The sequence below is a fragment of the Lissotriton vulgaris genome, chromosome 7, assembly GCF_964263255.1.
Source record: "Lissotriton vulgaris chromosome 7, aLisVul1.2, whole genome shotgun sequence".
Taxonomy (NCBI): Eukaryota; Metazoa; Chordata; class Amphibia; order Caudata; family Salamandridae; genus Lissotriton; species Lissotriton vulgaris.
In genome coordinates, this window is record NC_141695.1 from 537141433 (window position 1) to 537165699 (window position 24267).

Sequence of the window (24267 nt, forward strand, 5' to 3'; positions counted from 1 at the left end):
ACCATGCAGAAATTGATCAAAAAAGGTGATGACTCCTCCTTGAATGATGTATGTGAAACAAGTATGAATGCACTAAATCCCACATTCACATTGAAGCGGTGCTCAGGTTCAGATTATGTCCTTCTCACAGAAAACCTAATAACACAACCAAGAAGACTCCATTTGAATTCATCAAAGGAAGGTTGGCCAATCGCAACCTGCAGCCTTATTGCCTTATTGTCATTAATGCGGAAGAGGTAGGAAAGTAAACAGTCTTAGAATGCGACGTCGCCTGACGTAGCAACAGCTGTACAGCCTGAACTGTATGTGTATGAGGTTATTTTGTAGAAATAATGTAAGAAGACCTGCAAATACAATACGAGAAATTCTGTGAAGAAATTGACTGTGCAGGCTGGTGAACAGGTTAAAATATAACATGTTGGAAGGAGATTCAGCAGAGACAAATATAATGAAAATATTAATGTGGTGAAAATGAGGAGTACTTCACCTTTTTGGATAATGGTCAGTGGCGGGATGGTTTACGTGTAATTGTTGCCTAACCTGTAGGTTATGGTATCCAAGCACCACTTCAAGGAGTCATGTTCTCAGTCTACATTCTATGGTTCTGCCAGTACCCAGAATGGAACTCTGTATGATGTGGGTAATAAAGCATTATTAGGTAGAATTTCTGATGCTGGTTGTCCCACGAGTACATGTGCATAAAGTGAAAGGGAAATGCCCAAATGGGAAGGTCGCTCCCGAAGAAATACTGCAACTTCCTTATGATTTAAGGATAATGTTGTGGATTGATCTATTCTATAAAGGGAAAACATACAGTATGCTATTTTCACTGACATTGTTTATCATTTTGGTTTCAGCAATATGTTTTTCTTTATGTTGTTTTCCCTTGTCTGTCATAGGTTTTGTGTGTGTGCGCGTGTCCGTTCTCCAAGCACTCTATTATGGAATACTGTGAACAGTCCATGGCAGTTGGAAGGGCACTTGTTTAATAGATGATGGTGCTGCTATGAGAATTAATACGTGTTAAACCTTGCCTCCTGTTTCGTCATTACAGGAACCCTTCTGAAATGCGTTGGAAGAGCAAATAGTTAGTGGTCTCTCACGTTCGCCTGCTTTGAAATCATTGCTAGTAAACCACAATCCAGGCACACTGGTAACCAAAATCAGCCCTAGAAAAACATTCACCCAGCTGTTCACTGCATGGGGCTATAGAATGGGGGCAGCATCGCTGGATTACTGTAGCCCATCTTTCTCTGACTGGAGCCCCTCAGCCTGCAGCAGGCGGAAAAATGCTAGAGTTGCAGAATCGCCAGTCCTTTCCTGCAAGCTACAGTCAGACTCACCCGAATGAAGAAGATGGTGACGAACGCAGTCAATCAGTTGTTATGCTTCTTGGAAAGAAAATCGGGATATCAGGTGGCTCTAGACCTACAAGAAATGTTGAAAATCTTCTGCTCGATCCTCCAACTTTTAAAAGGGAAAGACTTATGGCACAATCTTTTTCAGGTAATGCGACTAGAATTTGAAATTCACTGGCTCCAAACCTCTGCACCATCACCTCTTTCCAGAACTTCAAAATGGACCATGAAACTCTTCTCTTCCAAGGACATTTTTCTCAGTAACACTCCTCGCCCGCCTCTCCACCAGGCATACACCCTCTCATTTAATGGCGTGACCTTGCCTGTTACATAGAACCCTTGAGAGCTACAACGACCTTTACGCTTCAGCTCTGTAAATATGTAAAATGCGTTTATGTAACCCTAATCATTTTAACTTTTCTAAATATGCAATTTGTAATGAATTTGTAGTTTGTAAATATGTAACTCTCACCATGAGTAACTGTAGTAGCTACATGTATTTTCACCTACTACCATGTTACTCAAAATTTCTCATGTAACATTCTTTTGCTCTATTGTAAGGCGCTCTGACACCTCTGCTATATAAAAACACACAAAAAAATAAATGTAAGTGGCTCTGCTCCTTGTACAGAGCTATTGTCACTTTGGCTATACATTTATTTTACAATTGATTGTTTTGGGCAGCTGAGGCCAAGCTTCACTGGGTAAAGCGGTATGGAAGCCTGAGCAAAGTGTATTTTTATTTTTTTACTGTACAACTACAGGTCCCTGCACTGGATTTTATATCGGAAAAGGACAAGCAGACTGTCTTAAATATAATCTGATATATTTATTTTTTCTATCAATTATACTTTTTCAAAGTGGAAAATGGAGTCACATGTCAACACAACACGGAGGGAAAATATAAAGAGACATTAAAACAGTGAGGCCAAGTAATTGCAGCACACTTTAAGAATGTTATTAGGGTTATGCGAGTTGGCTTAGTGCCTGCCTATGTGTACCCCACTAGCCGTGGGGTGCTGGGGAAACTCTTGCGCATGCCCATGCACTTCTCCTGGTCGATGAAGAGCGAGTTGGCTTTGATGGAGAGGTCGTGCTCCAGGTTGGCCTTGGTGTGGACCAGCATCTGCAGGGTGTCCTCGGCTTCGCGCAGCCTCAGCTGCAATGTCTGGATGGTGTCATCAATTTCATGTACCTCATTCACCAACCTGCAAGACAAAGCCCGGGGAAGCGAGCGAGAAAGATGTGAGCAAGGTCTGAGGCAATGGGACAAACATCACGCCACATGACTTGCAAGGTCTCGCTCCAAGGTAGCGCTCTGCACTTGGGCGTAACCTGACATCAGCAAGACAAGTATGTAGGCACTCAGGGCACTGTAGACCTACACTGGCACTCAAGCACAAATACATTTTTGTCTTAGATTTTCAGTGCATTTCGTTGGTATCTGGGACTCTGTCTAACCTAATGAGGGACCCACGCTGGCCTTTTCACTGGTTGACTCTAGCAACCCACTCCTTGCCTAAATTAGCACTGGAAAGGCACTCATATTGGTACACTGGTACTCTCTGACCCCAACAGTGTCCCTCAAAACAGTGGCAAACAATCACCTTTTTTCCTAGCAAGAATTGCCAACTAGAGCTAAGACCCCAGTGAGATGACTACACTGCACCCCAGTTGAGTCTGACCCTTGCAGTACTACAGCCACATTGCCTCTTTTGCTTACTCTGACACAAGCAATGAAACCATGAAGGCACACTGGGCCCTCCCTCTCGCTGAGCAGAGCACAGCAGTGCAGAAAGACATGATAGAAGTGTAGTGGAAGCGCAACCAGGTATACTCCATCCTATTTCCATAGGAGTTCGGGGCCTGAAGAAGGAAGTTATTATCAAGCAAGGTAAGCAGTGGAAGGAAGTCCTCGCCACAGTGCTGAGTGGCAGTCCCTGGTACCTGGTGTTCCCAGATCACCTGTCCTTGGACTGCCTTGTACTCTTTTTTTAAAACAGGGTAGTGGGATCCCTGCTCCGAGCACTACTAAGTTGCGTATGCCTGACCACAGTTGTTTGCCAACTGAGGAGACAATTAGGAACATAATGGAGGATTCACAGCAGGATTATTAGAGGAATATCTTGGAAGACAGTGACAACAAGGCCCCAATCCCAGGGTATGCTTGCCCCTACATACTAGAGTCAGACAGTGCCCTGCTTACCCCACCCACAGTACCCTCTTTACCCCAGAACCTGTGTGACATTAGCAAGACATCAAAATTATCCCCTGATCATACTAAGGCACATGCACTGCACTTCAGTCAGACCTCAAGAACATTAGGGATGGGTTTCTAATATTCCACTCTATGCCAATCATGGGATAAAAATTAAATTAAACAATGGCATTTTCTGGTAGCTGATTACCTGGAAATAAACATGGGGCCAGGATACAGGAAAGGATTTCAATAATAAACAAAGCTGTCCATTTGTTGTTTAATTGTTCAAATAGCTGGTGTCATTTAAGGGGGTAGATAGCTAGTACTAAACTATTAGGTGCACTAATCGATGCTACAAAAATGACCACAGATATTTAAATAAGGTAGAAGTAAAAGTGGGCTAAAATACCTATGGAGCGAAAATAACATGGCGAGGACGATATGGGAATATAAGGCCATTAGCATACGACATCCCTGTACTCTGGGTAATAGTCACATCCATTTGGTTGGCTGTCAATCATATAATTTGCGTCTGTGTTTTTTTTTAACTATGCCTGGCAAGTAGATCAAATCCACACTTGATCCTTTGCCATCTATGACTGCCCCTTGATTGGCAGTTATTCCTGATTTGGTGTCATCATACCTGTCGGATCATTTGAAGTTTAGCCCTTACCGTAGTTGTGCAGGGTCCCGGCAGAGTTCCACATTGGGACGCCTTGTGCGCTCATCTAGCCGAGTTTGAGCCACTCTCATGGGTGCCTGCTTATCCTTAATTGCTTTCTTGATCGATTCGATGGTCATTTCAGTTTGGAAGATCTCTTGAAGAGTCTGAGATTAAACATAAAAGAGGAAAATGTCAAATAATAATAAATTAAGAGAACTGTCACATAACGCCGATGAGCCCTCATACCCATCATTGTGTGGGGGCGGAGGAACACTGCCAGGGGATAGCTTGGGTGGAGCAAAACCCAGTATGACACAGAAGCACATGTGTCAATGGATCAACATCAAGGTATTTACCAACAGGACATAGCTAATGTACTCCCTAAAAACAAAGAGCAAAGAAAATGTATGCAGAGCCAAGAAAACTGGTCCAAGCAAACTAAATGCTTTGTAATCTTTGACGCACTAAAGATTGGAGTCAATGGGACACAATGGGAAGCACACAATGAAATGCGGAGTACGACTATCACGTATTGTAAAGATAAAGGTCGTTCTTTTGGGATCCAGAACAATAAGGTTCAATCTAAGGTGATAGAGAATGGTGATTTGTGGGGTTCCTTGAGGATCTGTAATTTTCAGGAACCCTGAGATATCTCAGGTTTGGAACAAACTCCAGAGGCCATCAAATCGAGGATTCTTTAGAATGCTCTTTTGGAACCCAAACACTATGCAGGGGATTGTCTGCAACTGATGTAGCTTTATCTCTATTGTATTAGGACATGTCTGAATAACTTGACGCTGTACCAAGACAGGAGCAGTGCTATCATTAGGCCAGCAGGTGCAGTAGAGGCCCAAACGCCCCCCCCTGCTTGTCATTTATTTAATCACCAGCAAGCAGGGATTCCATTTCCAAGTCTTACATTAGGGTCCATGGGAACCTCGAAATACCTATATACTGAGGCAAGACTGCTCAGCAGCCTATCCCTGGCAGCCTTATCGAAGTTAGTGCTTGGCCTGCACTCCATTCATCCTTGAGACCACTTTCCCTGGAACCTCAAAAGCCACTCCTACAAAAAGACCCAGTCCTTATGGAAATGAGGGGAGTGCCAGTAGACCCCTTCGTTCCCCATTGTTCTGAGGCGCAAGATCTTCTAAGTGACTGGTTGTATGCAGTTCATTTGCTAGTGTGCCACTATAGTTTGATTGGCCTGCCATATCAAATACAATAAGGTTGTGACGACAGTTATCGAATTACCATACCACTCAGTAGTCACAGATGTTTGACCAGGAAGCTCCACCTGCTGAAGGTGAGGGCTCAAGGTGAAATACCAGGGTAAAATAAAAAAGAAATCAGGAGAATCAGTACCGGAATTACCAATTCCCCAGCTAATTCCTTGTTTCCAAGTGAAGTAATGCGGCATTCCATAAGATTGGGTAATGCAGCACCCCTTCACCATAGCTGCAGATGGCCCTGGGTTTTGGTATCTCTGTTGAGGCAGAGCTACTGGGTACAGAATGAGACAATTGGTCTATCACTCTGTTGCCAAGGTGACACAGAGATGAATGCCCATGCTGAGACTTGCCTCAGGGTCCTGTACTTATGAAGTCGTTGGGTGCCCCTTCATTTAGAGGCTCTCCCCCTACATGGGTACCATGGGAAGTGATGGGAAGTTACATATCCTAGTACCTCAGCTCACCCGTAGCTATCCTGAAGATGGAGACAGTATTTCACCGGTGACATGGAATGGGCCAATCAACTCTCTTTCTGCCTTTCAAGGATATACATCATATTAGTTTACTTTACAACTACTGTTCTACCCTGAGCCTCCACGGTATTTATCGGCCACCAACACCAACAAAAACTCTGGGATTGGAAGAAGCTTACTGGGTGAGCAAATCCAGACAACATTAAGGGCATAAGGTATATGTGTATTGTTGAACTGTTTGCTCATGTAACATACATAACATATATTTTTCGCCTTTCCAAGTACTTTATACATCCTGATCGAGATCAAGTCCTGCAAATTATAAACTATGTATGACAGGCCCCTTATAATTTTATGTTGTGGGAGACGGCAAGTCAGACATTCCAAGACAGACTGAGGAACCTGGAACAATATTGACACTATTATCTTGTCCTACTGCCTAATGTCCTTCGGAAACAAGACTTTGGACCCCTCTGCAATTATTGTTTTTGCACAAATTATACACTGTGCATGATGTGACTTTGCCTGGTGAATCAACATCCAAATAATATGAGTAGTTGTTTTGTACTCGTATATGTGCGTTCTTACTCTGCATTCAAATCCTGATTTGCGGTCTACCCCTTTAGGCAGTTTCCAACTTGTCTCAGGCTATTCAGGGGCAGATTTACAATGATGTCACATCGGGTTGTGTCACTTTTGTGACACAGATCCAGCGCAAAATCATTTGGATGGTTTACTGTATACAAAATAATGCAAGGCAGTTGATATTGCTGCCTTGCCTTATTTATGTTGGGAAGACTTTCTATGGCTGGAGCATAGGTGTTCCCATACATTCACCCATGGATTTTTGTGCATCCATATATATAATAGAATAGCAAACCTGGGAATGGATCAAAGTGCTATGCCTTCCCCAGTGAAGTGTAACAAGGAGAAATATCTTTATTATTCCTTGTTGCTTCCTCTTTCTATGTATGCTGAGTTTTGAGGCACACATAGAAAGAGTTATAGACCTCTAAGGATTGTTTTTGTGCAGGAAGGTTTCCTTTCCTGCTCAAAACAATCCTGCCCATAACAAAGGCACTCTTGCACCATGGTGCAAGGATGCCTGCGTGGGCTCTAGGCTGCCTCAAGCGCGCCAGCTCAGGAAGAGCACCATCTTAGTAGATATGGCGCTCTTCAGCTCCGCCAGAACAGCAGCCTGCCTTGCTGCACCGCGGGGCATGAATTCTTTGTAAATCTGCCTCAAATTGTTTCACCTCCGTCTATTCTATTGCCCACATGCATCAAGCACTTTTGCATTCGCAAACGGTGCGATTCCTTAAAATCGGCCGTTTGCGAATGCAAAAGTGCTTTTTCAGATGCATCATCATTTCTGAATGGAATTCGCTGATTTTGCGACTTTCCAGAATGCGAATGCATTTAAGGAATCGCAAATTTGCGATTCCTTAAATGCAATGCATCATTCAGAAATGAAATTGCGAGAACAAGGTTTGGAAGTGCAAATTACCACGAGGTTGACCCTCGTGGTAAATTGCGAAACATTTTTAAAATGTACTAATTTACATTTTAAACGATGTCATGTTACAGACACACATGTCCTTAGGACATGTGTGTGTGAAACATCCATTTCAAATTACATTTCGGGGGTGCAGGGGGGGGTCCTTTGGACCCCCCCTGCACCCATGAAATTTTCTAAGTGCCATTCGCAATTTCCATTGATTCCTATGGGCCTTTTGGCCCATAGGAATCAATGGGAATTGCGACTTCGCAATTTTGAAGTCACAAAATATTTGCGAGTCGGTAAAAATTGCGAATTTTACCGAATCGGAAATATTTTGCACTTTCCATGATGCATCCCGTTTTGCGAATCCATATTTGCGATTCGGTAAAATTCGCAAATTTGGAAACGCAAAACGGGAGTTTGATGCATGTGGGCTATGTCACCTGCCCGTGTGCACTCTCTCTTTGTACATAATCCACCAAGGTCTGGCACTGCGGTGTCTAACGCACCAAACTTGAAGCCATGTTATATTATTCATATGTGTATGCTGCGCATATTTGTATGACATACAGCGTCAAATGCAAATTCTTTGCTAGCATTCAGCGTACAAAGTAATGCAAGGGATTTTTGTTCCTGCTCTGTTACCTCGTGCTTCAGAGGGTCTTGCAGTTCAGAAAACAAATATAAAACTTCTGCAAAGCGTGTGCCCCAGGCGCAGAAGTGGACACTTAAATGCAAGCAGTCTGTGGCCCCGCCCCTGTTTACCTAAACAGTTATTAAAGCAGAGGTACTTTCCGCAGGGCAGGCTTTAGAGCAGTGCTACCGGTGCGGCCGCACTGGGCGCTGAGCTCAAAAGGGGAGTGTGGGGGCGGGGGGAACGGGGAGGGGGAAGGAGGGGGCTGCGTTTTGCAATAACATATGATTGAAGAGATATGGGGCACTTTGCTGGGTGGTAGTGAGAGAATGCAATGAGGCAGTCATGGGTTGTAGGGGGTAAAAATGATTGTCCCACTTGGCCCCACTATAGAACTAATCCCTACCCTGCCTTTCCGCGTGTTTATTTTGGAACATTAAATAATGAATAGGCAGGAAGTAAACCAGCACTAGTCTCTCGTCTTTAAACAATAATAGCTTTCTGTGAATAATCACCTGAAAATCAAGATATTATCAATGATGCAGACACCAGTCAGTATGTCACATCTGGGCACTAGCAGTAGCTTAATAGGTTACTACTCCGGCAGGAGGGGTTGCCCGCAATCCCCCCGATGTCTTTACCAGAGTCTCTAACCTGAGAATCGCTATTTTCTGTTAAGCCCAATTTTGGTGCCGACCCCTCAGATCTTATTCCTGTGGACAATTTAGCACCGAGATCCCGTTCAGAACGTTGCAGTTGGGATGGCATATCAATGCAGTTCTTCAGAACCCTTGAGATGTCCTGCAAAGGGGCGTTGGGGTAGAAGTCCTCGGCATGCGCGTCAGACCTGTGTTTTCTCCTCCCTGTTTTTTATCTGGCCTGTTCTATGTTTTTCGTCCACTACACTAGACTAGACCAACAGTGAGCCCACTGCGGGTCCCCAGCTTTTCTACAAGAGATGTTAATGCAGGCATGGACCATAGTAAGGACGGCTGCTCCCCTTCTTGCAATGCTATCAGGTGACTGGCTGGCAAGGCCACAATGGCTAATTTGTAAATGAATGAGTGCTGGTGCCCGAAGCTCTCCTCAGAAGCCCACAGCGGGTGCAATTAAATGATGGGCCACCAAAAAGCAAAGCTCTGCAGTCGTTCGGTTCCAGTTTCCTGCTTACTCCCTTTCCATCTTTCTCTTCACCCATCTTTCGGCTTGATGTGTTTTTTCATCTGTTGCTATTGATAAATGTCTGAGGCAGAAAAATAAGTGTGGATCTCTAAAAGTAAGTGCTGGATGCCCCAAATCGACAACCACCAGCACAAAGTAAGCCCTAGAGGACCTTGAATATACTCAGGATGCAGATGTTTTTATCTGCACCCCTGCTGTGCCTGGCGTCCCTTGTTAAAGGTCTGACCATTCCCCCATAACTGGGGTGCTTACCTATCTTCTTGCATGTCTAAGTATAGCAAATATATGAATGAATGGATGAAGGAACCTTCCGTAGTGCACAGCTACTCAGAGGAGTTTCTCAGTGCTTTTTTTAGACACTGAAGGGAATCAAAGCAGAGACTGTCAGAAATCTTAACATGGCTGAAGTCTGAATAAAAGTGGTTTCAAATTCCTTTTGATATTTTACTTCCTCCAATATAGAGCTCTGCTAAACCGGCAATTGGTTCCACATAACTGGCGGTTTGATCTTAAAGTGAGAGCCTCCCCTCTATTGTCTCTGTAAGCGAGGACATGTGATGAGTCCAGCATTGCTGGAGCACAGCAGCCTCACTGGGCTGTATTCCTTAATCCGTTTATTAAGGTACCGAGGCCCCCTGTTGTGAAGGACTTGATGTGTTAGCATCAGTGCCTTATACATTTTCTGTTGATGAACCGGCAGCCAGCGGAGTCGCTCCCGAAATGATGATGCTAATACATGTTTTGGCTTTTTATACAGTAGGCAAAGTACCATGTTCTGCATTACTTGTAAACAATGGATCAGATATTTTGTGAGACCCAGGTATAGGACACTGGCATAATCTAAACTAGAAATAATCAATGTCCTGACCACTGTGACTTGGGTCTCATATGGGAGCAAGTGAGAAAACTACTTAACGACGGGAAGAAGGCAGTTGCCAGACTACGGTCTCACCTTGACGAATGTGTAACTACAGGGAGCCGCTCCTACGTCCTTGCCTGTTCAAGCCAATCGATTAACGGACCTCGGTTCTTGGGAGTGTGAATTACTGAAACCCTATCTTGAAGGGAATAACCCAGTGAATCCGAAATTAGGGTTTGAGGGTATCATATTTGGAATCCTGAAGGTCCTGATGAATGCCGGAGTGACCCAACACTGTGGGATCAGTCGAATCGGCAGAAACATGTCAACAGCTTTGCAGTAAGGAGGGGTGAAGTAATCCTAACTTTCTCCTTTCACCACCATCCTTCATGTTTTGAACCCTGGCCGGGTGGTCCAGGAATAAAAATAGTATCAGGATCACATCTGAGCTGGTTTTAATTTCCACAGTTGCACATTTTTTGGTGTTCCTACTACTTTTTGTTTGTATTGTCTTCCCCTCCCCTTTGCTCCACCCCAGGCGTTGGTTTTTTTCTCACAAAGCACCTGGCACTACCGAAAAACACATTTATACCTCCTTTTTGTGTGATATAGACCCAGGTACAGGACATTGGCATAAGCCAGCCTAGAAAGAATCACTGTCCTGACCACTGTAACTTGGGCCTCATATGGGACCAGGTGAAGATACGTCTTCAATATGAGGAAGATCATGAAACAAGCTTTTACCACTGTTTATATCTGTGCCCCAAATGTAATACCCTAATTGCTAGCCACTACTGTTGGATGGGGCTATGGGGTAACGCCATTGGGCCATGCTCCTAACCATCCTGGATGGGGATCCCCCAAACAATAAGGTTTTCATTTAGTCTGGGTTGGCTTCAGCAAATCAAGAAGCGCAACCATATATGGCAAATGTCTGTGTTTAACCTGGATAGAATATGTGAATATAGGCAATCATAGGTACGACTACACAAGATGGTTGGGCTTCCTGCTTTCCTTTGTATATGGTGGACATGACAGCCATTTACTGTGATCATTGGTTTTCTCTTCACCAGTCACCATTGTACCTTTCTGCTTGCAATGGGATCTCTCAGGATGCACCAGTCCGGCTCAAATATACATCAAATCTGTCTTGGACTATGCTTTGAATTCCGTAGATTTACAACTTTGCACACGTTTTAAAGCTGCAAAGCTATTGACATACAAAGCAAGAGGGACAGGGTTAGCAGTCCTGAGCAGCAGTGGCAAACAGGTAGTGTCCCAAAGGGCTGCTTAGGGCATTGGGGGGATTGTTTTTATGCAGAATCGCCCCAACTGCTGCTCGGAGCCCCCAAACTCCACACCAAAGTTTGCCAGTCAGTGAGCACCCCCACAAAGTTTTTCAGCTGCACTTGCCCCCTTGCCCTGCTCCCAGTGCCACCACTCCCTGCACCTTGCATTAGCAAACCCCCATCACTAAGCTGCCACGCTCCCTGGTTTGTCTTATTGGGGACCAAGGACAGCACAGCGCTCAGCTTTCTTTATGATTGCCTGCACAAGGATGTTCCCCTATAAGTTCATCCTGGAGCAGGACATTTTCAAGGGAAGGAGGGCTGGTGTATTCTACTGCACCTCATGTAGTGTTCAGTTCAAATTCTTTTATTCGGTTAGACAATTAGTTAACCATAAAAAGTACATCATAATTTTAAAAATACATATTTACATAAATGCGGAACAAATAATGCTATTACAATATTATAGTACAATTTAAAAAAGCCTATAACGTTACAGAAAAAATAACAGAAGGGAAAAATACACTTTCAGTCAACTACCCAGCACAATGTTTCAAAGTGTTAGATCCTCGTTCCTTATTGTTTTGCGTATTATTATACATGATTTCAAATACATTGCCAGGCTTTTAGCCTCGTGTTGTGAATTTGGCTGTTGCAATGCAAGAAGCGCTGGTCGACAGGTCCTCAACCCCATCTGACGCAACACGGGCAAAACCCAGCGTTTGCGGGGTATGGCGTAATAATAGCAGAAAAAAGCTACATGCAAGGTGGATTGGGATGAGACCTTATCGCATGGGCATTTCTCTAGATTGTGGGACCAATTTAATGGGTTTGGGAAGGTTATCAATCGGAAAAACAAATTAAAACGAAACCTGGTTATAAGGTATTTTTCGTAGTTAGTCAAATAATAAGTGAGGTAAGGCTGTAAGCCTGGAGAAACTTGTACCATCATAACGTGGGCATTTGATTGCTTGGGTAATTCGCCGCTCAAACGAAGTTCCCTAAGATGGTTAAGACAATGGCACTTAAAGGTTTTTCTACTTAGCTCACTGATTAATGACGGCTCTGTTACGTATTGGTTAAGATCCAAATCTTCCAAGAAGTTGACAACGTAAGCCAACCATGGGATCTTTTTCCAAGAGGACAGCCCCAGGCAGTCCGAGATCAGGGCCCGAGTAAGGTGACATTCAGGCTTAGACCAGATACGATGCCATAGGAGCATTGGTTGACATTTGATGTAATCAGCTAGGTAGTCAATCCCAAGCTCGGTATGGCATCCGTATGTGGGGGCACTCTGGGGAAGGGCCAACAGATATTTTACGAAGCCATTTTGAATTTTTTGGAGTTCGGCCGTATTTACATAACCCCATACGCCAGCCCCATATGTAGCAATGCTCTGGCACTTAGCTTGGTGGATTTTAAGTAGTGCGGGGGGAGATGGCTTACCCAGTTTTCTAGAAAATGAAATTAGGGCAGATGTAGCACGCTGGTATAGCAGTTTTCTAGTTACCAGTGCCCTTTTCCACGTTAGCTGGTCATCTATTAGTATACCCAAATAAGGGTATTCCCTGACTCGTTCTAATTTTGAGTGCTCGATAGAGAGATACTTCGAGATTGTCACCTTGGGCCCCGTTTTCATAACAAAGGTCTTGGTCTTATTTACCTTTAACCCCAGGGAAAGCATATAGTTGCAGTATTTGTCTAGTTGCTTCTGTAATTGTACCAGGGATCTAGCAAAGATAACTGAATCATCAGCGTAGAGCAATGCTGGGATAGGGCGATGGTTAATGGTAGGTAGGTCCTGGCTCCCTTCAAGCATGGCTGCTTCCAAACCATTAGTGTATAAATTAAACAAGAAGGGAGCCAGGACGCAACCCTGCCTAACTCCACGTGTTATTTGAAAGGAAGATGTTAATTCGCCACTTGTTCCAAACCTTACGCGAGCCGAAGCTTCAGAATAAAGCTCGCGCAAGAATTTGATTAGCGGCGGGTCAACCCCCAATTTCTCCAGGATGGGCCATAGCTTGGCATGAATTACACAGTCAAACGCCGCACTAAGGTCGACGTAAACCATGTATAGGTTTCCCCGTTTGGCTCCCACATACTTTCCTATTAGAAGTGCTAAATTTAAAGCCTGTTCAACAGTGCCCAGTCCCTCCCCGAATCCATACTGGAGGTCGGTGATGATGTTATTCTCTGCCGCCCAATCCTGCAAACGGTCAAGGATTAGGCGACCCGCGACTTTTCCCAATGAATCCAGGAGGGAGATGGGCCTGTAGCAGGCAGGGTCATTTCTATCCCCTTTTTTAAAAATAGGAAGAAGTATGGAGGAAGACCAAGAATCCAGAAGGCCAGTGATAAGATCTGCTGTCATTAGCTGGGTGATAATTGGAGACCATAGGTCGATATTGGAGACAAATATATCTAATGGGACGCCGTCCGGGCCAGGAGCCTTTCCAGTTTTTGAGGAGGATAGTGCGCTTATAACCTCCCCCAGGGTAAAGGATAGATCAATTGGGTACACTCCTTTTCTTGGGGATCTAGGTTCTTGATTGAGTTGTGCCGCACTGTCCGAGGGGAGATCACTAAAGATCTTAGAAAAGTGAGTCACCCACTCGTCCGCGGACACTGCTACATCTAGGTATTGATGGGAATTGGCCTCAAGCAAGAAAGGAGATTTTACAACTTGCCAGAACTGAGAGCTGTCCTTTGTTTGGCAGCTCTCATGTAGCTGTGCCCATAGTTTTTCCTTGATCTCTTTTTTACATCTAATTTGGGCCTGCTTATATTCAGATCTTAACTTAGCTATTTTGGCGTTGTCTCTGACTGGATTATGGAGTTCTTTCTTTAGGGCGTTTAATGCTTTTCGACATGCCGTGTTGAACCATTTTGGACCTGGATGGGTACCTGATTTGTGGGTTCGGACTAGTTCACTCTGGATAGTTTTGAGGATTTCCCCAAAACTGGAAATGATTTGCTCAGGGGTAGAATCCTCATCAAGGCAGGAATTTATCCAGGGGAGTGCTTTGGTTACAATTTTAGTTGTTGTTATTTGGGGGTCTACCCGGGACCATTTCACCGAATAACCATTGGTTCTGTCCATAATTAATGCATTTTGAGTCAGTAAACTCTTCAGTGTAGGGTGATGAATATTAGTAAATAACTTCAGTACAATGCTGTTGGAAAAATGGTCACCAGATACTTCTGTTCCTGTAGTAAACTGAAAAAGCGTACCCTTTAAAGAATATGAACACAAAATAAAATCTATAATACTAAAGCAGCCCCTACCGTGGAAAGTAGGTTTGAATTCCACTGGGGGTCGACAAGTTCGTTGGCATAGAACAGTTCTAAAAACATTAAACTTTCGTTAATGGAATCTCCTACCGGGGAGTGAATAAAATGTGTCAGTGGGCAGTCGTTTTCGTCTGAAAGGCCACAATCAGTTGTCCTATATTTTGGGCACAGTTGTACATTGAAATCACCACCCCATATTACATTACACAGTGTGGGTGAATGATTAGCGCGTTGTTCGCTTATAGACATGGTAATTTCTGACAGTTTTCGTACAGTCTATCGGAGATAGATTATTATAAAAATTAACTATGCTGTATGATGTACCGTTTTTAAAAATAATCAAAAGAATTTGGTAATTCGGGGTAGCACATTTTATAAAAGTTTTTCTTACTTCAAGTTTGTTTGAAATATATATAACAAGGCCCCCCATCGGTCTACCATGAGTTGATGGGCAGGCCGGTGTATGAAACGTTAGGTAACCCTGTATGTGCAGTGGATCGATTGTCCAAGTCTCTTGCAAACAGATTATCTGGTGTGTGGTAACAAAGTCCAACCAAGGAGTAGATAAGATCTTAGTTCGGAGACCTGCCACGTTCCAGAACAATATTGATACTAGCTGGAACGACTCTGTTTCATTAATAGGTACAGGGCTTCTTATCTGTGCAGGTGGATCCAAGGATGCACGATTGACGTTGTTAAGGGGGGAAAATAAAGAAACACCATTGTTGGGGTTAGTAGCGTTGATTGCATTAATGGTACACCGGGACGGGACTGGTTGGTGAGAACCTTCCGCCTCAGTATTATTTATATCTATTGCAGTTGTGTCTACTGTGGGAGGTAAGAGCATCATTCTAGCCTGCGGACTTCGGGATTGAGGGAGATTTGCTAGGGTTGAGGATGGTAGATCGGATAGAGGTGTGATCTCATTTTCCAGTCCCTGGACTGTTGATGGTCAGTCCACCATCTCCAGGCAGTCAAACCTGTTGTAGGTGGAGACACCCCTCCAATCCGGGAATGACGTAGTTTCCCTGCCTCCTTGTCCTTGCCATGTTGACCAGTTCGTTTTATTGTTCCAGTTGCCAACCTGAGTCCAGTTCCATTCGTGTCCTGGTAGTAGGGACTTGGCTGGTGGGTAGAAGAAAGCTAATCTTTTTGTTGAAATTCCTTCAGGGGAAGTTTGAGGCCCCCATGAGGAAATGAGTTCCACGGTTTGGGGGTCTTCAAAGTTTATTATTATACAGTCCCCTGGGATCAGTTTTGGCTCCTTCCCTACCCACGGAACTCTACGGACTGATACAACTCTGTTGTTTGCGTAGGGGGGAAGTGGACGATTCAGTGACAACCAGTGAAGCACCTTGTTTTTTAGGGACCATCCGGGCTCGTCGGAGTTAGTATGTAACTCTGGGACCCCAGTCATAATAATGACGTAGGGCGTTGCTTCTGGTGGAAGATAAGCTGGGCGTGCACCATTGCGCCTGGTATTATATGCTGCGTTCTTTGTAGCAGGTGTCTTGTTGGGTACAGTCGTCTTTTTAGGGGCTGGTGTCTTTGCTGGAATTGGGGTGGGTGGATGGTTGGTAGATTGGCCCTCTGGTACAGATGGAACAGGAAGGGAAGAAGAAGCAGAGGTAGTAGGCTTGTTTGCAGGTGTATTGACTAATAATTGCTGCGAATTAGCATGTATTGTATTTACTGATTTTTGTTGGGTCACTATTTTTTGTTGGACCACCGTTAAAGCGTTAACCGCTTTTGGTGCTTTGTGTGCTTGTGTAAGATTTATTCCCCCAGCAGCTTTTTGTTTTGGATTACAGGTTGGAGCTGCAGGAAGTGGGTGCATAGGAAGTAAGTTTTTCTTGGGTTTAAGATCAGAAGATAGTGTGGCTAAAGATTTTTCAATTTTAGCTAGTGATACCATGAAAGGTTGAAGGTGTTGCTTTATTAGGGCCTCAATTGAAGTTAGCAGATTGGTATCATGAGTAACTACGTCCTGCCTAGTGCACATATTGCCACTCGGGAACAGGTTATGAGTGTCAGATGAAAGGTTTATGATTTCTGGAGCAGGAATATCAATCGGCTGTTGGGGCGTGGCCGAGTGGTTTAAAGCTGCTGAAGAGGAAGAATTTTTATCTGATTGTATCAGAGGATCCTGTCGTGTATTGCTAGTATTTTGAGGGGAGTTCTTATTTCCTTTTCTTTTTCCCTTGCTTTTTTTCGGGACAGCACCTTCTCTCTGGCCCCTCGTGGAGGGGGATGGAATGTCCTCATCTGGGGGGTTTATAAACAGGATCGGGGTTCGCTCAAGTGATGGGGGGAGATGGGATACAGAGGTTTGAGATATTTGAGTTGTGGATAGATCAATAGACACGGACAAGTCTACAGTCCCAGGGACCGTTGGGGTCTCTTGTAGTGTGCCAGAGACGAGAGTACGTTGAGGGGTTACGGCGGATGCGAGTAGTCCCAGTGAGGAACGTCTTGCTGCCGCTAAGTCCTGCGAGACCCTCCTTTCTAAAAGGAGAACTCCTTGGTTGATAGCATCGTTCGCCTTGGCGATGAATTGGTCAATTGGCCCTATGACCTGAGCAGCATGTGTAAGCTTGGTATTTCTAGTGATTCTGGGTGACATTGTAACAGATTCAAAGAGGGCACAGTAAATGAATACAATGAAACAACACCTAGATGTTGATATTACTGTAGAACCACTACGTTAAATAAAATAAAATGTCAAAGGGTTAACCCAGTCCAGTCTTACCCGGGCTTGAACGGGATTAAACGGGCCCGCCCTTGGCCCGGGCTTCGCCCGGCGTCCCGCTCGCGTCCCGCGAGACGGGGGTCTCACGCTATTTCAGCGCCTCCGGGCGCGCAGATGACGCGGCGTGCGCCGCACTGGGTGCTGGGAAGTGTAGTTTTCCCGCCTTCGACCGCGCTCCCCACGGCTAGCGGCTCCAGCTGGCAACGGAGTCAGGCTGCGGGGGGCGGGAGGCTAAACTGGTGGTTTCAGGTCTTCTTGGCTTTTTGGGCAAGCGTCAAGGTGCTCAGATACGAGGGCTTCGCACACACAGTAGTACAAAGGATTCCCCCCCTCGACCGGGGTCTCATGCTATTTCAGCGCCTCCGGGCGCGCAGATGACGCGGCGTGCGCCGCACTGGGTGCTGGGAAGTGTAGTTTTCCCGCCTTCGACCGCGCTCCCCACGGCTAGCGGCTCCAGCTGGCAACGGAGTCAGGCTGCGGGGGGCGGGAGGCTAAACTGGTGGTTTCAGGTCTTCTTGGCTGTTTGGGCAAGCGTCAAGGTGCTCAGATACGAGGGCTTCGCACACACAGTAGTACAGAGGATTCCCCCCCTCGACCGGGGTCTCACGCTATTTCAGCGCCTCCGGGCGCGCAGATGACGCGGCGTGCGCCGCACTGGGTGCTGGGAAGTGTAGTTTTCCCGCCTTCGACCGCGCTCCCCACGGCTAGCGGCTCCAGCTGGCAACGGAGTCAGGCTGCGGGGGGCGGGAGGCTAAACTGGTGGTTTCAGGTCTTCTTGGCTGTTTGGGCAAGCGTCAAGGTGCTCAGATACGAGGGCTTCGCACACACAGTAGTACAGAGGATTCCCCCCCTCAACCGGGGTCTCACGCTATTTCAGCGCCTCCGGGCGCGCAGATGACGCGGCGTGCGCCGCACTGGGTGCTGGGAAGTGTAGTTTTCCCGCCTTCAACCGCGCTCCCCACGGCTAGCGGCTCCAGCTGGCAACGGAGTCAGGCTGCGGGGGGCGGGAGGCTAAACTGGTGGTTTCAGGTCTTCTTGGCTGTTTGGGCAAGCGTCAAGGTGCTCAGATACGAGGGCTTCGCACACACAGTAGTACAGAGGATTCCCCCCCTCGACCGGGGTCTCACGCTATTTCAGCGCCTCCGGGCGCGCAGATGACGCGGCGTGCGCCGCACTGGGTGCTGGGAAGTGTAGTTTTCCCGCCTTCGACCGCGCTCCCCACGGCTAGCGGCTCCAGCTGGCAACGGAGTCAGGCTGCGGGGGGCGGGAGGCTAAACTGGTGGTTTCAGGTCTTCTTGGCTGTTTGGGCAAGCGTCAAGGTGCTCAGATACGAGGGCTTCGCACACACAGTAGTACAGAGGCTTCCCCTCATGTAGTGACATTTTGAACCTTTAACAATTTCGCATGAGTGTACAGGCATTACAATATTACCCATCCCTAAGTAATTCTTGACTACTTGTTACTCTGACGATGTACAGCGTGATAAGCCAGTGATAAAGGTCAAGTAGAGCTGCTTCTTCTATGTTTTGTTCATTTTCCTTGCAAGTGTTTCCAAAGCCAGTAACTTAAACTGCAGATTGACTTTGAGGTAACATGTCACGCTAATGTCGTGCTGGCATGTACCAAGTGTGGTGAGGCGGGGGCACACTAAAAATAATACAATTCATTCACTTACCTTCGTAGCACGATGTCCTCCTCCCTCGGGTGTCTTCCAGGAAGCTCCCGATTCAGGAAACTGCACAATCTTGGTGCTACTTTCACAGCATGAAAACAGCACCGGGCTTGGATAAAGCGGCCTCTCTCAGCACTCCTAAGACAACTGGAGACCTGCATTCTATCTAAGCCAGCTGACTAAGCCAAGGAGACATGCACATTTCGCTAATGCTGCCACTGGGCAACACTAGCCCCGCCCCGTCCTGGCAGTGAGTTCAGAACCGGTTGATGAAAAATAAAACGGTAATAAATATACTTTACATCCATTTTATTTTTCAGCTCTGGGGCTTGTGGGGCGACACTCCTCGGCTCAAATGAGTTCTGATATACATTTAATAAGAACAGAACCTTTGTGGGTGTCGCACTTCCATACGGCTAGGTGAAATCCTTGCTCTGTAAGTGCCAAAAAAAAGGTTGTTGTGGCAAAGAGGCAGTCCTTGATTGACAGCAAGACTTGGACATGTCCCAGCAGACTGAAGATCTGTGTGGATGTCCCTAGGAGTTACTTGTTTCAGAGAGCTCATCTTGCAATACTCACTGAAGGAATTGGGGGAATTGAAGATTGTCGCCTCTCAGGTTGATGAACTGGAAAAGCGCTTCTCTGCTTGCAACTGTGGTAGGCCTACTTCATACTTAACCCAAAGCATTCCTGTTTCGGCCCCCTTGCAGGCCAATTGGCCCTTTTGACTGCAATGGTCATGTTTGCAACTAGTTGCCTGGATTCTGGAACTATATGAACCATCTTGCCAGTTATCCCAGATCTGTAGATATTGTGAGCTGAAATTGCAGTCCAACCGTAAGTCCATTTTCTAGTTCACATTTAAGACTTGTTGAGTTCTTGCTTGAAGTGGTTGCCCACAGAGGAGGGGGCGCCCTCACTATTCGACCCTCTAGTTCTGATACCCTATAAGGATGTCATAGCATGAGCTGATTTGCAACAACACATGTCTACGTAGAACTTTCAAGATGTGAAAACAATTGGTGTGCATAAACAAGTGTCACAGACATGTAAAAAGAAATTGTGAATGAGGATGCCATCCATTTTGGTATCCCGTTCAAAGGGGCTAATGCTGATCTGAAACCCCAACTGCATTGGACACTGAGTATCGCGGCATCTTCATTTGCAATTTTATTTTATTTGTGTGTGAACCTTGTTATTTGGTAAATGATCACAATATGATTGGTACTTTTTAACCAGAAACTCATCTACTTAGTCTCACACCACCAGTCTGTCCAGTTTATACCTGGAGCCACAGAACACTAAAAGAGAGGGCCAAACATATCATAGCAAACTTGTGACATTGTGTCTTTCTGTCTGACAGCTCTGTCCCATTAACTATATTATCTGCAAACATTAGAGTAAACACAAATAGTCCAGAAGGTTATGGAGAACATCAAACAACGCATCTTGACTAGATAACCTTGGTGATAAGGCTTCCCTTTAAAAATATAGTGCCTAACAGGAAAGCACTATTAAAACATATAGTGTCTTTTCTAGGCTCTAGAAGGTGGTAGCACCTTTTGGGTTTGTTTGGGTTTTATAACTAACACTTATTTATTATTAAACATGCTACTGTTATTTGTAGTTCTAGCACCAACTGTACGAGTTTGTTGTGTACTATTAAATGTGTTATGGTGCGGTTGACTTCCCGACCACAGGGAGGAACCTTTGCCTGCACAGCTTACCCATCCTGGACAGCAATGTCCACAACGGGAGTGCATTAGTATTGGGGTGTGTGGGACATCAATGGTAAACAAAAAATCCATACAGAATACTGACTAAGAATCGTTGACTGCCCAAGGACAGACCTCGTCCATTGGTGAACAACTTTGTCTGAAGAAAGTGACTAGTTCAGGTGCAATAGAAGACACTCAGCTAATAAGCAAGCTCATTGGCCACTTTGAGCACACAATGTTGTATGCTGTGTATTTTGAGGCATCCGTCTGATGGGCAGCTATTTGACTGACAGGTGGAGCACGGCGCAGCAACTTGTTCCATTGCCTGGCCCTGCTGCCAGAATCAATACCACTGTGGGCATGGACCAGCAGGGTCACTGTGATTGACTCACTGCCCCCTGACTCCTCCCGTTAGATCGTACCAGTATCCCTCCTTTGCAAGACATCATGCGTTTCCTTTACTAAAATTATATATAAAAACATACTGCTAAGGACTTCCAGCAAGCCCTCTTCATCCATTGGTTTGTTCATGTGTTATTCACATTTTTGTGCTGACCCACTACAGAATACAGCATTGGGCAATGGGTCTGCCCACTTCAGCCATTGGCTAACTTCATTCTGAGTGACTCATTCTTCTCTTTTACAAGAGCAAGCACATTCGGTCAAAAAGTGGTTCCATTCAATGCCAGGGACTACTACAGTAAGCTTTGCTTTTTGGGCCCCAAAACTTTTTAGCATTTAGCCAATTATGTCTCTTTTTTGATTGGCAACGCCCTGACAGCTCCAGCAACAATAAAGTTGTACTAAAGTATTAAAAGAAATCTCAAAATAAAACATGCATTGACAAAGTCAAAAGACAGGCTTTGCCAATCACTTGTCAAGAGTAAGGGGAGGGGTCCAACAAGTATAATGTTATTTTGAATAGTGAAAATCCTTGTATCATTGTTATATTTTAGTACTGAGAGTCAGCTGCGAGCACAGCGTCTCCTCTTGCGCCACAAACCCTGGGGAGGTGCTGTAATATGGTACTTAATAGGCCTTGCCTCTGGCATTGCCTTTGTCATCCCATGATCTCCTACAGATATCTCTCAAACAGGGGGCCAGTGGGAACTGTTCAATGTGACTGTCACCACAAATCCATTAAGGTTCTTATTCAGAGCCTGCCTGTACTCTTTGACCCCCCCTAAAAGGCTGCTGCTGACTGCCTCCTTTTGGGGAAGCAGGACAATATGGCTGTTCTGCATTCATAATTCCTAAAGAGAGGGAACACAAGTTCTGTAGGTTTTAACTACTTTATAGTAATTTTACAAAGCTAAGCCTACGCAACAACCTTTTTTGTCGAAGCAAATGCTTGTCAGGAACTGTATAATGGGATTTTAAATGTGAAACCAAGACTACCCTGTGTATGGAATGAGGAGCCTCACACTAACTCTGTTATGGTATGCAATATTCATTTTTTGGCATATGATATCCGTGTAACTGCAAGAGATTTAACAGTGTTTCTCCTGTTTCGTTTTTGCTCTGCCTGTGAAGACCTCAGGCAATGGACTCATGCCTTTTTTTTAAATTGTAAGATCCTGAGAATTCCCCTAATTCCACTTGCAGGTTGGTTCAGTACTTTTACTAGGTGGCCCTCTCAACTAGCAGCAGAAGCTATTGTTTTCTGTTGCGATGTCATTCGTGTTCTTCAAATACATTTCCTGAGCACCAATAAGGAACCAGAGAAGTTGCGAGTCTAAGATAATTTCCCCAGGACATGAGTAAAAAGCTGTAGGATGGTAGTGAGGTAAAGTGGAGGGGAAGAGAATGGGTTATTATGGGTTGCAAATTCCAATGTCCATCTTTAACGATCTGGAAGCAAGGGACCAGATAATACCCTGAGAGTGATACACTATGGTCCTAAACCCATGTCTGGATCCATTGAACATCCTATGGGATTAGAAATCTTGATTCACGTTTAATGAACTAACAGGGATAACATTTCAGGCGACAATGGTTCGTAAAAGGAAATCCCAGAACTGTAAACAATATCCCATTGGTGGCATGTAGTCATGTTCCACCATATCTGCCAAGTAGCATCTCTTCAGCTCTCGTGCACACACCCCACACATATAAACTTGATCCCTCAAGCTCACCTTGGCGAGATGACACTGCAGCTTGTTCTTGGCATCTGCTGTCTCAGAGATGCGGTTGGTGAAGGCGACGTTGACAGCATTGAACTGACTCCACATCTCATTGGAAGTCACGTTGAGCATAGTCTCCGCGTCCTCGCGGAGTTTGGCGGAGGCAGCCCGCTCACTCTGGGATCGGAGGATGTTGTCATCTGAGAACTTGGCCCAGGACTCTGGCACCGAGATCCTGGGAAAAGAAAACAGAGGGTCATACTGAGAAAACTACTCACAAGCCTAGAAGGCTCAGCCACCATTTAATCCTTCAGGTGGGGCGTAGTCGCCTTCAAGCTCATATTTTTGGGCAGGAAATTGTGATTGCCTTCCAGTCTATTTACAAACAGGAGCTACAGTGTGATTTCAGATCCAACACAAATAAACTAAAGTTCTCTTTCATTTACTCAGTTCATAAGTCGTAGATACCCCAAGGCAACACGAGTTGTGGAATCGCCAACTGCTTTTGAGCACACCCGCGTTCTGCGGCGAATGTGGTTATCACTCACCTGACGATTTCTCTATTTATCAAGAACTTCCGATCAATATAAAACACAATCCTGCAACTTTATATTTTACATTTTCCAACGTATGACACAACACTAGGAATCGTACAAGATAGTTTCCAAATTATGTTCTAACTTAACCTTATTATTATTTTGATCCACTAGGAAAATGTGTTTGTCCTAATATTGGCACAAAGTTATTGACCAGAGGGGAGTGTGAAAGTTATAACTAGAGGGAAATGTCTAATTCCAACAAATAAATCGCTCTGTGTACACGTGCTTATTTCTGGTATCAACAAATGCTGCCAAAATGAGCAACCGTTTGACAAAGACAATACGTATGGCTTTATGATTATAGTAAAAAACATCTGGAGGTAGAGCACAAGGATTTGCTTTGTTTGCATAACAGCAAGAGGACTTAAGGAAGGCATTTTATATTTAGCGTTTGTGTGTGTGTAACAAAAAAAAGAACAGGTTGTGCTTTGTTAATAGTTTGGTGCCGCGTCAGCTCGAGGTTTGTCAATTATGGACAGCAGAAAATGCAGCAGCCATGACTACCAGCGTAAGGTGGTCATTACACATGAGGCGGGAGCCAAATGCTCATGGCATAAATCCAAACTACCTCTGGAGTAGACATGGTTGTAAGGAGTCTCTTCACTATTTTTAAAGGGGAATTCCGACCCCTTTAGCCAGAGGCTGAGAAGTGTGTGTGGTGTCACTTTTTACCCCAATATCTCGAAAACGCGCATTTTCCAACAATTGTAAGGAATCACA

The 24267-nt window shown here is 45.0% G+C and overlaps 1 protein-coding gene across 1 annotated transcript in view; it reads right to left on the reverse strand.

Moving 5' to 3' along the window:
- Window positions 1-2167: 2167 nt before the first annotated feature.
- TEKT3 (tektin 3) overlaps window positions 2168-24267 on the reverse strand; it is a 122486-nt gene continuing 100386 nt past the window's right edge. The window contains exons 6-8 of the mRNA XM_086930613.1: window positions 22961-23183; window positions 4232-4386; window positions 2168-2566 (exon numbers count right to left, since the gene is read on the reverse strand). Coding sequence (XP_086786739.1) covers window positions 2350-2566; window positions 4232-4386; window positions 22961-23183 — 595 coding nt within the window. The 3' untranslated portion in view covers window positions 2168-2349. The remainder of the gene's footprint in view (window positions 2567-4231; window positions 4387-22960; window positions 23184-24267) is intronic.